General features: G+C 40.1%; 1 protein-coding gene across 3 annotated transcripts in view; it reads left to right on the top strand.

The window, feature by feature from the left end:
- cdm (importin-13-like protein cdm) overlaps window positions 1-12948 on the top strand; it is a 63636-nt gene that overhangs the window by 11242 nt on the left and 39446 nt on the right. For all 3 annotated transcript variants that reach the window (XR_016196100.1, XM_089255654.1, XM_089255655.1), the window contains exons 5-8: window positions 1039-1092; window positions 1333-1625; window positions 8240-8324; window positions 12769-12897. Coding sequence is in view for 2 of the 3 variants with exons in the window: in XM_089255654.1 (XP_089111780.1) it covers window positions 1039-1092; window positions 1333-1625; window positions 8240-8324; window positions 12769-12897 (561 nt within the window). In the remaining variant the exon portion in view is untranslated. The remainder of the gene's footprint in view (window positions 1-1038; window positions 1093-1332; window positions 1626-8239; window positions 8325-12768; window positions 12898-12948) is intronic.

Below are 12948 nucleotides of genomic sequence, written 5' to 3'. Positions count from 1 at the left end.
ATACGTAAATTTCACAAAAAAAAATTTTGAATCATAAATTTCGCATTTATTCACAAAAAAATTCAGGTCAGAAATTTCGTATTTGTTCACAAAAAAAAAAAATAAATAAAAAAAATAAAAAATATATGAATGTATTTTTAAAAAATAGCATATTGTAGGCCCTCGGGTAAAATTATTTTTTTCTGAGCCCCCCACCTTGCTAGAAATGCTTACTCTTGATAATTTGAACCAGATCTCATTTTCATGAGGTCCCCCCCCCCCCCCTCTGCACTTGAGGTTTCTGGGCACATGCAGTAAAACGACACTGGTTGAATATCACGTGTTGAAGTCAATTTCTTTTAACTCTCTTCTGCTGCTGTGTCTTCAACAGAATACTATGCCGTTCATCAATTCCAACATACTGTAGATTCGTTGATTAGCATAATTAACTCTGAAACGAAAGTCAATTGAACTCATGTTTTAGGAGCTAGAATTTCATTGTCAAAACTTATTTTTAAGAAACTTATGCTGGTGTAATCGTTCTCATATTTATTGAGAAAAGCAGCAATATATATATATAGTCAAAATTGGCAAATTTTGCATTTATCGCATTTTGTGAATTTCATATTTATCGCAGTTATTTCGTAAATACGAAATTTACGTATATCTCTTGTTATAGCTCAAAAATCCCTATCTGCAAGTGGATTCGTACAACCCTTGTCTGAAGCCTCTGTGAATCAAGCTTGAGTTGGGACCCATAGCTCAGAGTCCCTAGTTGTTAGTAGATTCCGACTGTTTGGATTTGGACAATGACCAATCTCTGAAGCCCCTGCGACCCTCAGGTTAAGAACCTGTCTTAAGAAAACCCATCCTTATGTTAAATTTAACTCTTTTTATGTGATTTTCTCTTGCACTTATTTTGTGGAACCGATTAATCATGTAAAGCAGGGGTATTGCTATACCTTGTAGTACGCCTGTAGAAGAAAAATCAGCTGTCTGAAATTATGTTGTGTTTAATAGAAAAATTAAATACCAATGTTTTTGTTTACCTATTTTTAGGAGCATCAAGTGACACATGTTTTATTAGAGGTGCTCATGGTTCTGTGTGAAGAGGTAAAAATGCATATTTTGTTTGTTTCATTGAATACTTTCTTTGTTTAGATCAAGTGTCACAATCTATAAAAAGACCTAACTAAGCTTCTGAAGGGTTATGTACCCTTCTGTGCATGTCCTAGTTTGCAATAGATTTTTTGTCATGTGAGTGATGCTAGATTAATTTTTAAATCAAAAACCATACTGCAAAATGTGTTGATAAATAATTTCTGATAATGCATTCTTTGCGTACTCTTGCAGCTTCACACTTCTAATTTGTCACAGTCCAAAAGTCACGCGATCCACCATGCTCTTCAGTCATCTTTCGAAACTGTGATGAGCCTTATTGAATCCGTTTTGTCTAAGAATACAGCTCCCATGGACGTCTGTGAGATGGCGCTGAAGTGCTACTGCAGCTGGTCTCAGCTAGGGTCTGCTGCTTTAGAGAACGAAGCCCTCCTTGTTCTGACTTTCGATGCCATCTATAGGGATGAACTGTATCAAACTGCTTTGGAGACACTGAGTAACATAGCGACGCTTCCCATAGCTCACAAGTAAATATAAATTTATCTTGATTGTAAAAAAATGTTTTTTTTTCCTTTAAAGTAGGGAAAACTGGGACTAGTTTTGACAGAAGGGTAAGCTGACATTCAGCTTCTCTTTTCTATCATTATGGGCACTTAGTGCTAGAATCGCCACTGTCAAACCACCCGAGAGTTGTATCATCCATTGTTTCAGTGTGATGGGAGCTCCTGGACAACAAGTTTCTTGATTTCCTGCCAGGAAAATGTTTTTTTTTTCCATTCAAAGTTTCTTTCCATCCGTGAATTCCATGGCTATGCTGAGACATTTTCACCAGTTGTAATGGGTAGAGTGATCAATAACGATTACACAGCTCTACAAAAAACAATTTTTTTATTTGGTGCCTGGAATTTTCTAGCTGCTGTGGTGGTTGAGTCATCATAGTGACAGACTTGCGTCACGAGGATCTGGGTTCCAGCCACAGTGGTTGGCTGAAGTTGGTTTTCCATGGTTCCCAATTTTAGACGTGAATGCAAGCCAATCTCCGCTTTAAAAAGTCTCTCTCCAAAGAGCAACAGGCCTACAATGCTACACATATTCAATCATTGCACTTCACTCACAATTTGATACTTTGTTCCAGACTCTGCCACGAAGCTGCTTGAAGAGATCTTGGCAACGGGATGATTCTGGTGGCAGAGCCCCTGGCGTTCATTTAGCTCATTTTGGTATGCTGGTTTCAAATATGAAAACAGTTTTTCATCTATCAGCTCTACTTTTTGAGATTCAGCGTAACTAAATTATGCAATATTTCACTACAACACTCATTGTGCAAAGGGTTGAGTTTTTACATGTATTGGTTCCTGTTTTTTTCTTCCTTCTCTGTACTGCTATTTGTATGAAGCTGTATCAGCTGATTGCATAAAGCCATATTTATTGACATAACCTACTGGTAACATCTGACACAACTTATAAAAGTTCTTAGTTTTCTTTCAACTCCAGTCTATCACCATGAACAATGTACCTAACAGTCTGAGTGCGTATGTAGTGTTGCGTTTGATTTTTCAGTGTCGCCATCTATATTTCAGAAGTGAAGTGAGTGACGTGTTATGATTGAATTACATTTGTACTGTTTGTAGGTCTGTTGCTCTCTGTGGCGAGACTAGGGGAGATCGGCTCACACTCGCACCTTGAAGTTGGGAACCACAGTAAACCAACTTCAGCCGACCACCACTGTGGTGATGGTGGGGTTTGAAACGGGACCTCACAATGCAAGTCTGTCACTACAATCCACAGTGGTGGTCGGCTGAAGTTAGCTTTCTGTGGTTTCCAACTTCAAGGTGTGAATGTGAGCCGATCTCTTCTATAAAAAGTTTCCCAACAGAGAGCAACAAACGTACAAACAGTACAAATGTAATTCAATCATAAAACATCAGTCACTTCACTTCTGAAATATAGATGATGACACTGAAAAATCAAACACAACACTACATACGCACTGACTCAGACTGTTCGGTACACACAGTTACACTTCTGGTACAACTCACTAGATAGAGTAAATCACCCATAGATGGTGATAGACCTGAGTTATACTCAGTTTTAAAAAAAAGAAAGAAAAATTACAATTTACCACCAAATGAGTTGTGCTCAGAAGTGGCTCTTTATTTTGAATGTTGATGAAAAGAAAGAATGACGTCCAGTCGAAGCTGTGATTTCTTTTGCTACATATGTGGTGAGTACACCATAAAAATAGAACAGAAAAGCCATTCCTGATTTTGTTAAAAAAGCTTACTTACCGTATATACTCGTGTATAAGCAGACTTTTTTTGTGGAAAAAAAGTTGGGGGGTCGGCTTATACTCGGGTCAATTTTTGATCGAAAACATCATTGGCATTGATACTAGGTGAGCTAACGTTGATTGTACAGCCTTTAGAGATGTGAGCATCAACAAGCCTTTATTTGAAGACCATTTGAGGCATTTGTGGGTCGAATGGATGAGTTCCAATGATAAAGAAACTACAAAAAGTGGTGCCTTGAAGGAACTTGGCATTGGCCTAGTGTGCCAATGGGTTTATATGAGGCCTGGAATTCTGTTTCCGCCGAAATTATCTGATCCTTCAAAAAGTGTTGCATCAGCAATGTGATGGACGAAACTGAAGATATCCTCTTTGAAAGTGACAATGGCGATGACAGCCCAGATGAGGATGAAAACGAAGATGCCGCACCCCCTATGATGATCTGATGGATAGCCGCTGTGGTGGTCGAGTGGTTATAGTGCCGGACTCGTGATGCAAGGATCCGGGTTCGAACCCCACAGTGGTGGTCGGCTGAAGTTGGTTTTCTGTGGTTCCCAACTTCAAGGCGCAAATGCGAGCCGATCTCCCCGTTAAAAGGTCTCGCCACAGAGAGCAACAGTCCTACAACGGTAAATCATTCAACCATAACACTTCACTCATAGTTAGTAAAACTGGGGGCAGATGACAGCATTACACAGAAACAAACTTTACGTCAGGTTGCACTACACGTACACGCACATTCCCGCATGTACCGATTCGTTGGGGGGGTTCCGCGGGGGGGGGGGGTGCATGTGTGGTGTAGCAGTAGTAGGTAGGGGCTCGGGGATCCATGATGTTCTTAAGTCAGCCACCTCGTTGGGCAATTTGCCTGTTGTGGCGTTGTATTTGTATTTGTATAACGATGAGCTTGGAGACTCAGAAGAAATGGATTAAAAATTTTGAATCATTTTCTATTGTAAATTTCCGCAAGCTATTTATTTTGCATGAAAATATAAGAATTTTTTTTCTCTAAAATGCTCTGATTTTTTCGAGTCGGCTTATACACGGGTTTTCAATTTATTGCGGTTTTTGTGATCCTCAAGTGGGGGTGTCGGCTTATACACGAGTATATACGGTACCTTGAGTACTTTAGTGTTAGGCTTGGTGACCAAGGTAAAGTTTGGACTACACACATTGTGCATGAAACTTGTATAGAACACGTAAGACAATGGACTAATGGGAAGAGAAGGGGGTCTAAAACTCTTAGTGTTTATATACAGGGGTTGGACAAAATAATATACACACCTGTGAAATGAGACAAAATCTTTATTAATAGGCTGTTGGCCCTCCTTTTGCGTTAATTACAGCTTGTATCTGTCGTGGGATGGACAAATACAAGTCATGCACAACAGTCGCAGGAATATGTAGCCACTCCTCCTGCAAAAAGGTCACTGATTCAGAACGTGTCTTTGGAGGTGGAAACCTATTGCGCAGTTTGGCCTCCAAAATACCTCACATAGCTTCAATCAGGTTAAGATCAGGAGACTGAGCGGGCCACACGAAGTGTTGCAGTTCCTCGTGTTCATCAAGCCAGTCTCCGACAATTCCAGCAGTGTGAACTGGCGAATTATCATCTTGGAACAGGTCGAGAATCAGGGAACAAATATTGCACCATTGGATGAAGATGGTCAGCCAGAATACTGACATAAACCAATGCATTAAGCCGCCCATTCAGGGCAACAAATGGGCAGAGACTAGGGCGAGACATCATGCCCCACAGCATCACTGATCCCCCTCCATGCTTAACAGTAGAAAGGAGACAGTCGACATCATAGGCTTGTGCTGGTTTTCTCCAAACGTGAACACGTCCGTTAGTCTGGAATAATGTGTATGACGATTTGTCTGACTAGATGGCATTCTACCATTGTTGTCCAATTCTTATGTTCGTGACACCATGTTCGTCGTTTCAAGGCAATGCATATAGTGTCACCAATTGTTTTGGAATATCTGGTCTACCGTGTATGTTTGCTGCATGCTGTTCACGGCAGATAGTTTTTGTCGATACACCTTCCTGTAGATGTGTGTTCATCTCAGATGTTATCTGAGATGCTGTTGTCTTGTGCTTTCTGGCCACAATCCGCTTCAAACCCCTTCTGTCTCTATCAATCATCTTCAACTTTCAGCCACTGTTATGCTTGGCAGTTGTCTTCTCCTGTTTGCTATAGGCTGTCATTACCATCGACACAGTACTTCTCCCGACACCAACAAGGGTGGTCGTTTTCATTGCTGTGGCCCCGGCAAGATGGCTCCAACAATCATGTCTCTTTCGAAATCTGTGAGGTCAGCCATAACAAAGTTTTTTCGCCCCAATATACATCGCATCCGAATGCTATCACTGCTATGACTAGACTGATGTGTGCACATTCTTGCCTGCTAGGTTGCACTCTTCCACACTAGAGGGCGGGAGTATACACTATCTACCAATAAGTATTTAGACACCTGTGATAGAAAAGAAAAACTAACTTTATTCAAAGTCAATAGTTGGTAGAGCCTCCACGAGAGGCAATTACAGCGTGAACCCTCCGGGGCATACTTTCCACAAGTCCTTGTGTGACGGCTAGTGGTATTTTCTTCCACTCGGCTTGGAGAAGACATGTCAGTTCCTTCACCGATTTTGGACGGGTAAGGCACCCCTTAATTCGGCAATCCAACTCGTTCCAGAGGTTCTCGATAGGGTTTAGGTCTAGGCTCTGGGCAGGCCAGTCCATTCGATGAACCCCATTAGCACCATACCAAGCCTTGGTTAACCTCGCAGTATGACAGCTGGCATTGTCGTCCTGGAAGTAACAGGGGTCCACCCCATAAAACTGCCACAACGTAGGAAGCACATTGTCATTCAAAATAGTTCAGTAGGCATCAGCGTTGAGCTTACCATGAATGGGGACCAAAGGTCCCAGTCCATACCAGGAGAAACACCCCCAGACCATAATTCCACCTCCGCCGAACTTGACTGTTGGCACAATGCATTCTGGCAGGAGACGTTCTCCAGGCAGACGCCAGACCCAGACCCTGCCATCCGAACGGTAGAGGGCGAACCTTGATTCGTTGCTCCAAAGAACCCGTTTCCACTGATCTACGGTCCAATTTCGATGTGCTTTGCACCACATTAACCGAGCAACGCGGTTGGACTTTGTGATCAAAGGCTTATGGGCAGCAGCACGACCATGAAAACCAATCAGATGTGCTTCCTTACGGATGGTATTCATTGAAACAATACTCGCGGATGAGGGCCATCGGTTGGGTGCAGTTCTTCCGAATTTCTCTGGACAGCACCCGTCGGTCTCTATCTCCCAGTTTCGTTGGTCTGCCGACTCGGGGCAAATTCCGACAATCACATAGGCCACTGTCAATTTTTGGTACTTCAGCTCACTAGATATGTCCCTTAAGGATCTGTCATTTTTGTGATACCCGATAATTATACCTTTCTCGAAATCAGAGAGCTCCGAACTGCGCGGCATCTTGCATGCGACTAATGCCGATGTTGTTTCCTACACGATATATACCGGCTGAGGGTGGGACGTATCTCAGGACCGCAGATATCGTCATTTGCATAGGTGTCCAAATACTTATTGGTAGATAGTGTACGACGGGTTCCCTCGAGTATTGTTTTTTTCACAGGTGTTAATATTATTTTGTTCAACCCCTGTAGTTTGGAGGGAATCCATAAACCACTTTGATGACTATAATTTTTGTATTGTGAATATTACTGGCATACCAAAACAACCAGAGCAAGTGGGCATATCCTGATTCAGCCTGTTCAAGACCCATTGCTTACTCCACTAAAATGAAAGAATAATATGATGCCATAGCATTTTGGTCATGGATAAGATTAGGTTTCACGAACATCAATGGGTAATTTGTGTGGACTTACAAAATGGTCAACTTTTTACTTCGTCAACAAGGAGTGTACATAAAATATCCTTGTTGCCTGTGAGATAGCAGAGCCACGTTATACCACTGGGTAAAAAAAAAGTAGCCTATGAGAGACAAAACATGGTTATTATACAAAGAAATGCCGTTTGTGAACCCTTAGTCGGACGAGACAGAATCATCTTGCCTCTGCTGCATTTCAAAAACTAGCGTTAATGAAACATTTCATGAAAGTTTTTGCCCAGGATAGCCCTTGCTTTGCAAGGACAAAAAATATAAAATATAAGATAGGACAAAAAATTCCTGGAATAATACAGAAAAACTCAAAGCTGATGCTTTCTATGGTTCTTGCATCCAAAAGCTCATAAATGACCTTCATTTCGTGAATTCAGGACGAAAAGCTTCGGCAAATTACATGCTCTTTAGAGAAATAGTCTTCTTGTCTAAAGAGTCATGTTGGGGATAAGGATAAGTTGGCATCCCAGCTGAGGGGCATGTTGGCATAGAACACTTGTCATATGCCAACTCAGGAATTCAGTATAAATGCCACAAAATATTGAAAATTGTGTGAAAATTACGACCACCAGTTCAAATTATCAATAAACCTACTCTCTTGGTGGACATGAAGCTATGAATGATGACTTCCTTGTGGTGGTGGTGTTTTTTTGCATTTGTTCTCTACTTCAAAATATTTAAAATCGGAAACTAAACCCCAGTCATCAACTAACCCCAGTCTTCCCCTATGTTAAGTCAGAGACTTATCAACACAATTTACCAAACGTTTCTACTGTTCAATATGTTTTAAACATACAGTATATAAATCACATTTGAAATTCATAAAATATTGCGTGAAATATTAATTTGATCGATACAAATTTTACTCACTACAGGTGATACAAATAAGTTCTCGTGCACCTTGAAATTGCTATTCTCTTTTTGTCTAGGTATCCTACTGTGATAATGATGATGGTGGAAAATATAGCTAGGTTCGACACTTTGTTGATGGAAGCAACTCGAGAAAAAGATATGGTAAGACTTATACACTGAAACCTGTATGAAACGGAATCTCAAGAGACTGAAATAATATTCTGTTTTAGATAAATTTCTGTTTTGTAAAAGGTGCAAATGTGAACACTAATCATTGAACAGCCTATATTTTAATTCCATCTACAGGTAAGACAGGTTTCCATCTCGTACAGTGTCCATCTTTGGTTTCACTGTATCTGTATGTAGGAAGTAAAGAGCACTATATCCATTTTTATCAATATTAGGATAATGCTATTATTTTGCAGTACTTCCATTACACTACACGTAGGTATTTCACACTCAATAAGTCCTTTTTCAGTAAATAACAGATACTCACTTTATAAAAAAGCGAGCTCCATAAAAAGCCATACTAAAAAAATCTTTTAATCGCTCTCCTGTAAAATTTCCCTTGGGTGCCCCTTTATCTCCGGCACACAGATATGAAAAATACACTCATGTGCAAAATTAAGAGAATTTGCACATTATGTCTATTTTCACAAAAAGTACTGAACCAAGGGTACTAATAATGCCACCAAAAAAGTATGCAAATATTCAGTGTCGAATACGAAGCGTACACATGCGTGTGGGCGAGCTGTGATCATGGAGGGATGATGAGGGCATGAGGCGTTTTCCACAATTCGTGTGCTCGTACTCCTTGGCGACATTCGCTGTGTTTCTTGCAAGAATTTCGTAAATTTTATAAGCTATCTGGTAAAATGAGTAGCCACAAATATATGGATGACAGAATGTGATGGAGAATCGTCGGTAGATTGGAGGCAGAACAATCACAAGTGCAGGTGGCTACAGAGCTGGATCTAATGCCCAGTGTCATCTGCAACAGTCTGAAAACAGTTTCAAGACATTGGATTCATATCAAGAAGACCTGGACAAGGTCGTCGAAGAGTCACAACGACAAATAAGGATTGTTATTTGGCACTTTCAGCACAGTGCCACAGGACTGCTACAGCATCACAGCTGTCATGTGAGCTGCATGCTGCCACTGGAACTCAAGTTTCATGATTTACTGTTGCCCGAAGGCCTCATGAGAGTGGGCTTTATGCCAGAAGACCCGCTTCTTGCGTCCCACTCACTGCAGCACACAAAAGATCATATTTAGCATGGTGCAGACATCAGCCTTGAACCAGAGTTCATTGGAGCACCATGCTCTTCACAGATGAGTCTAAGATCCAGCCTGGACACTGATTCTCTATGCACCAGGGTTTAAGCTAGATAAAAAATTCCTTTTGTAAAAAAGTGAAAAGGGAGAGAAAAGCTTTAGCAAAATGCTACGATGCGAATGTAATGATTCATGGTTGGATGTCTACTCGGTCCGTACCTCCTGTACGTATTTTTGTGAAAGTGGCTACCACTTCTTTTGCATTTTGCACAAAATGAGACCGTAGCTTAAACCCTGCTATGTACCCTCATCGGTGCCCCGTTCACATGTGTAAGATTGGGGGTCACTTTGGTGATAATTACCGGCATGGCAATTTTTTTTCGCCCCCCTCGTAGGGAAAAAAATGTGGGAGAAAAGCTCATAAAAAAAAGCCCATCTTTCTTGGGGTGGATTGGTGGTTGACACCGACCTTCTCTCCCTCCCATAATCCTTTGCACCGCAAAAACTACTGTAAGCTCCTTCGTCAGCCATATTGAATCAAGCACTTCTGTTCAACCTACGTAACCAGTGACGACTTCTGGAAAGAAGAGGGGATTACCGCCATAAACTAAACATCATGTGAATGGTTTGTAGCAAGAATCCCCATTACCAGGAACTTCCCAGGATGTTTTATTTCACATGTGAACAGGGCTCTGGAGATCCTGGTACCTGATACCATCTTTCCCACATCAGGAAAATGGACCACTATGGAGGTGGAGGTGTCATGGTCTGGACAGGCATCATGTTGGATGGCCGCACACCCCTCCATGTGTTTGGCAGAGGATCCATGACTGCTAGAAAGATAGAGAGGAGATCTTAGAGTCCTATGTTTGACTTTTCAGGGGCGCAGTTGGCCTTCAGTTCCTGTTCATTGACGACAACGCTCATCTACATTGAGCTCACCTGGTCAACGATTATCTAGAAAGTGAGGATATTCGGTGTATAGATTGACCAGCCAGATCTCCTGACCTAAACCCTATAGAGCATATCTGGGACTATCTTGGGAGGGCAATTGCATCTCGCCATCCCTCTCAGAGAACCATCCCGGAGCTGAAAACTGTGTTGCTGCAGAAGTTGGACCAATTGCCACAGGGACTCCTCAATGCGTCATGTCCAGTATTCCGCCGCGCTGTGCGACCTGTCTGACTGAGAGGGAACCATCTGTGTTGTGTGTCCACTGACTTTTTATATTTATATTTATTTAAATATGCCAAGCTACAGAAACAATCCAATTACAGCAAGGTAAGACATAAAAATGTAAATACAATAAAATAAAACAGGATAAAATGCAGTACACAGATATAAAATACAAAAAATAAAAACAAACAAGTCAATACAAAATAAGTAAAATAAAAGCCCATATAAAATCCCCGGATCAATTAAAAAAATAAATAGTAAAAAAAATTGCTCGTCATTCGGGGAGAAGTTCTTTGAATTTACCAATAGGTGTGGCAAATATATCGAATTCATTGGGTAAACTATTATATAAAATAAAAATTTGTTAATTTCACAAGAAAGACCAATCTAGGTCCTGAATTATATGAAATAATTTATTTGACCTGGTGCATGACCAAGAATCCTATTTTGGATAACAGAAAAGAACAATCAATATTACCATTGAGTAACCACCAGAAAAATTTCAAAATAATGAAATTTCTTCTCTTTTAGAGTTTGGTAATTAAAGACGTTTGAGGAAGGAAAGTTGAAATTCTTCTGTCATATGTTCCAAATTTCTTAAAATACAAATATCACGTAAATGAATTTTTCATTATTTCAATATCATCTATAGCATTATCATAATGAGCATACATACAGGCTTTTCTGTTATCTTATACGGTGAAACCTCCCAAAAACAACCACAAACTGGACCGAGAAAATGTGGCCTTAACCCAGCATCCTCTTGTGAAACAGTGTAAAAACTGAGGACTCCCTGCACAAAATCATTCACTATAATTCAATTTCTGCCTTGTTCTTTTCAAAAATGCATACATGCCAATCAGGGTCTCTACTGACTTTTTTTTATAATAACGTACGTGATTCTGGCGTATTCCCAAGAGATCCATAAGATCTGTCCAGAGAATTTGTAGTATTGGTAGACTACTATGCCCGAACCAAGATTTGAACCCAGACATGCACAGTCAGAGGCTTACCACTGGACTGCCAGGTGGCAGTTTTTATCAATTGCAGCAATTTAGCTAATCAGATGAAAAAAGTTGTAGCCAAATAAGAACCTCAGTCAAATTGAAGCGTCATAAAATGTGGATTCCAAAACAACTTATTTCAAGTTGGGAAAATAAAATAAAAATTCAAATCTTGTATATATAAAAATTGTTCAATATGAAATATAAATTTTACACTACAAAAATATTTTAATTCTCAAGAATTCGCCAAGATTTTTTTTTCGGCAATTCAAAAGCATTTTCAAAATTGAATTGTTGCCTGCTGGAACCATTAACAGAAATACTGTTGTTTGTATTTTTTACATCCATTCTGTTCCGCAATGGTGTTTCAATGATCATGATATTGAGGGAAGAACTATCATCGAGTGAATAGTTCAAACAATAGGATGTTTTTAACATGTAGGCTCTTGGGAGTGCAGTCAACTAGTCACGCTTCCAGACTAGGTTGATCACCCCTGTCAACCCCACCCTCCTCTGGAACTGTTCCGAAAGTCATTGAGCATTGTTCATGATTGGCCAGCAAACATTTCACTTCCAGACTTTAGCACGTGCATCAAATGGCTGATTTGACTATCAAGAGGCTGAATGAACACTCACGATTCGGCAAATTCAATTTTTTATTTATTCCCCAAATGAAATAATTTGTCACAATTTGACATAATGGCGATCGGCAGTGTGAATCCTGGCAATGCCATCTATAGCAGAAGGCCTCCGCTTGAAGCTCATGGTACATAAATGAGAAGAAGGTCATCTCACTTATAGCTATTACGTATAGCAGGCTGACTCATGAGTGATCCTTACCCTTTTTGCAGTATATCCAGTGGATATATATACAGGCAAGATCACCTTCAGTGACGTCAGAAGCTTCGTGCAGAGGCCTTCTGCTATAGATTGGTTAGGTTTGTCTTTCCCTTTAAAATATCATTACAGCATGATTGCAAGAAAAATTGATTTGCCAAGTAAATATTTCCCAATGTTAAATGCCGTGAAGTACATAAAATTTAATTTAAACTTGATTTGATTCCATTTTAAATTTCAGTGGTAATTTTCATTTGTTATTATTTGAGAGATTAGAGCTTGAAGTTTTCATGAACAAATATATTTATTACAGGACAAATGCTGTAATATATATTCCTTCATCCTTGCTGTTGCTGAAACCCATTGTTCATTGCTGCTGGAAACTATCCTTCAAAAACCAGAGAAGCAAGAAGCCATTTTAAAAACTGTGAATTTCATTTTGGTATGTGCTTTCTTGTGGTATGGGGACATTTAAATTGTTTTTTTTCCACCC

The sequence above is a fragment of the Pholcus phalangioides genome, unplaced genomic scaffold (assembly GCF_987345545.1).
Source record: "Pholcus phalangioides strain wild (caught in Gottingen) unplaced genomic scaffold, Ppha-v1.0 ptg000043l_1, whole genome shotgun sequence".
Classification (NCBI taxonomy): Eukaryota; Metazoa; Arthropoda; class Arachnida; order Araneae; family Pholcidae; genus Pholcus; species Pholcus phalangioides.
This window is presented reverse-complemented; position numbering and strand designations above follow the sequence as displayed.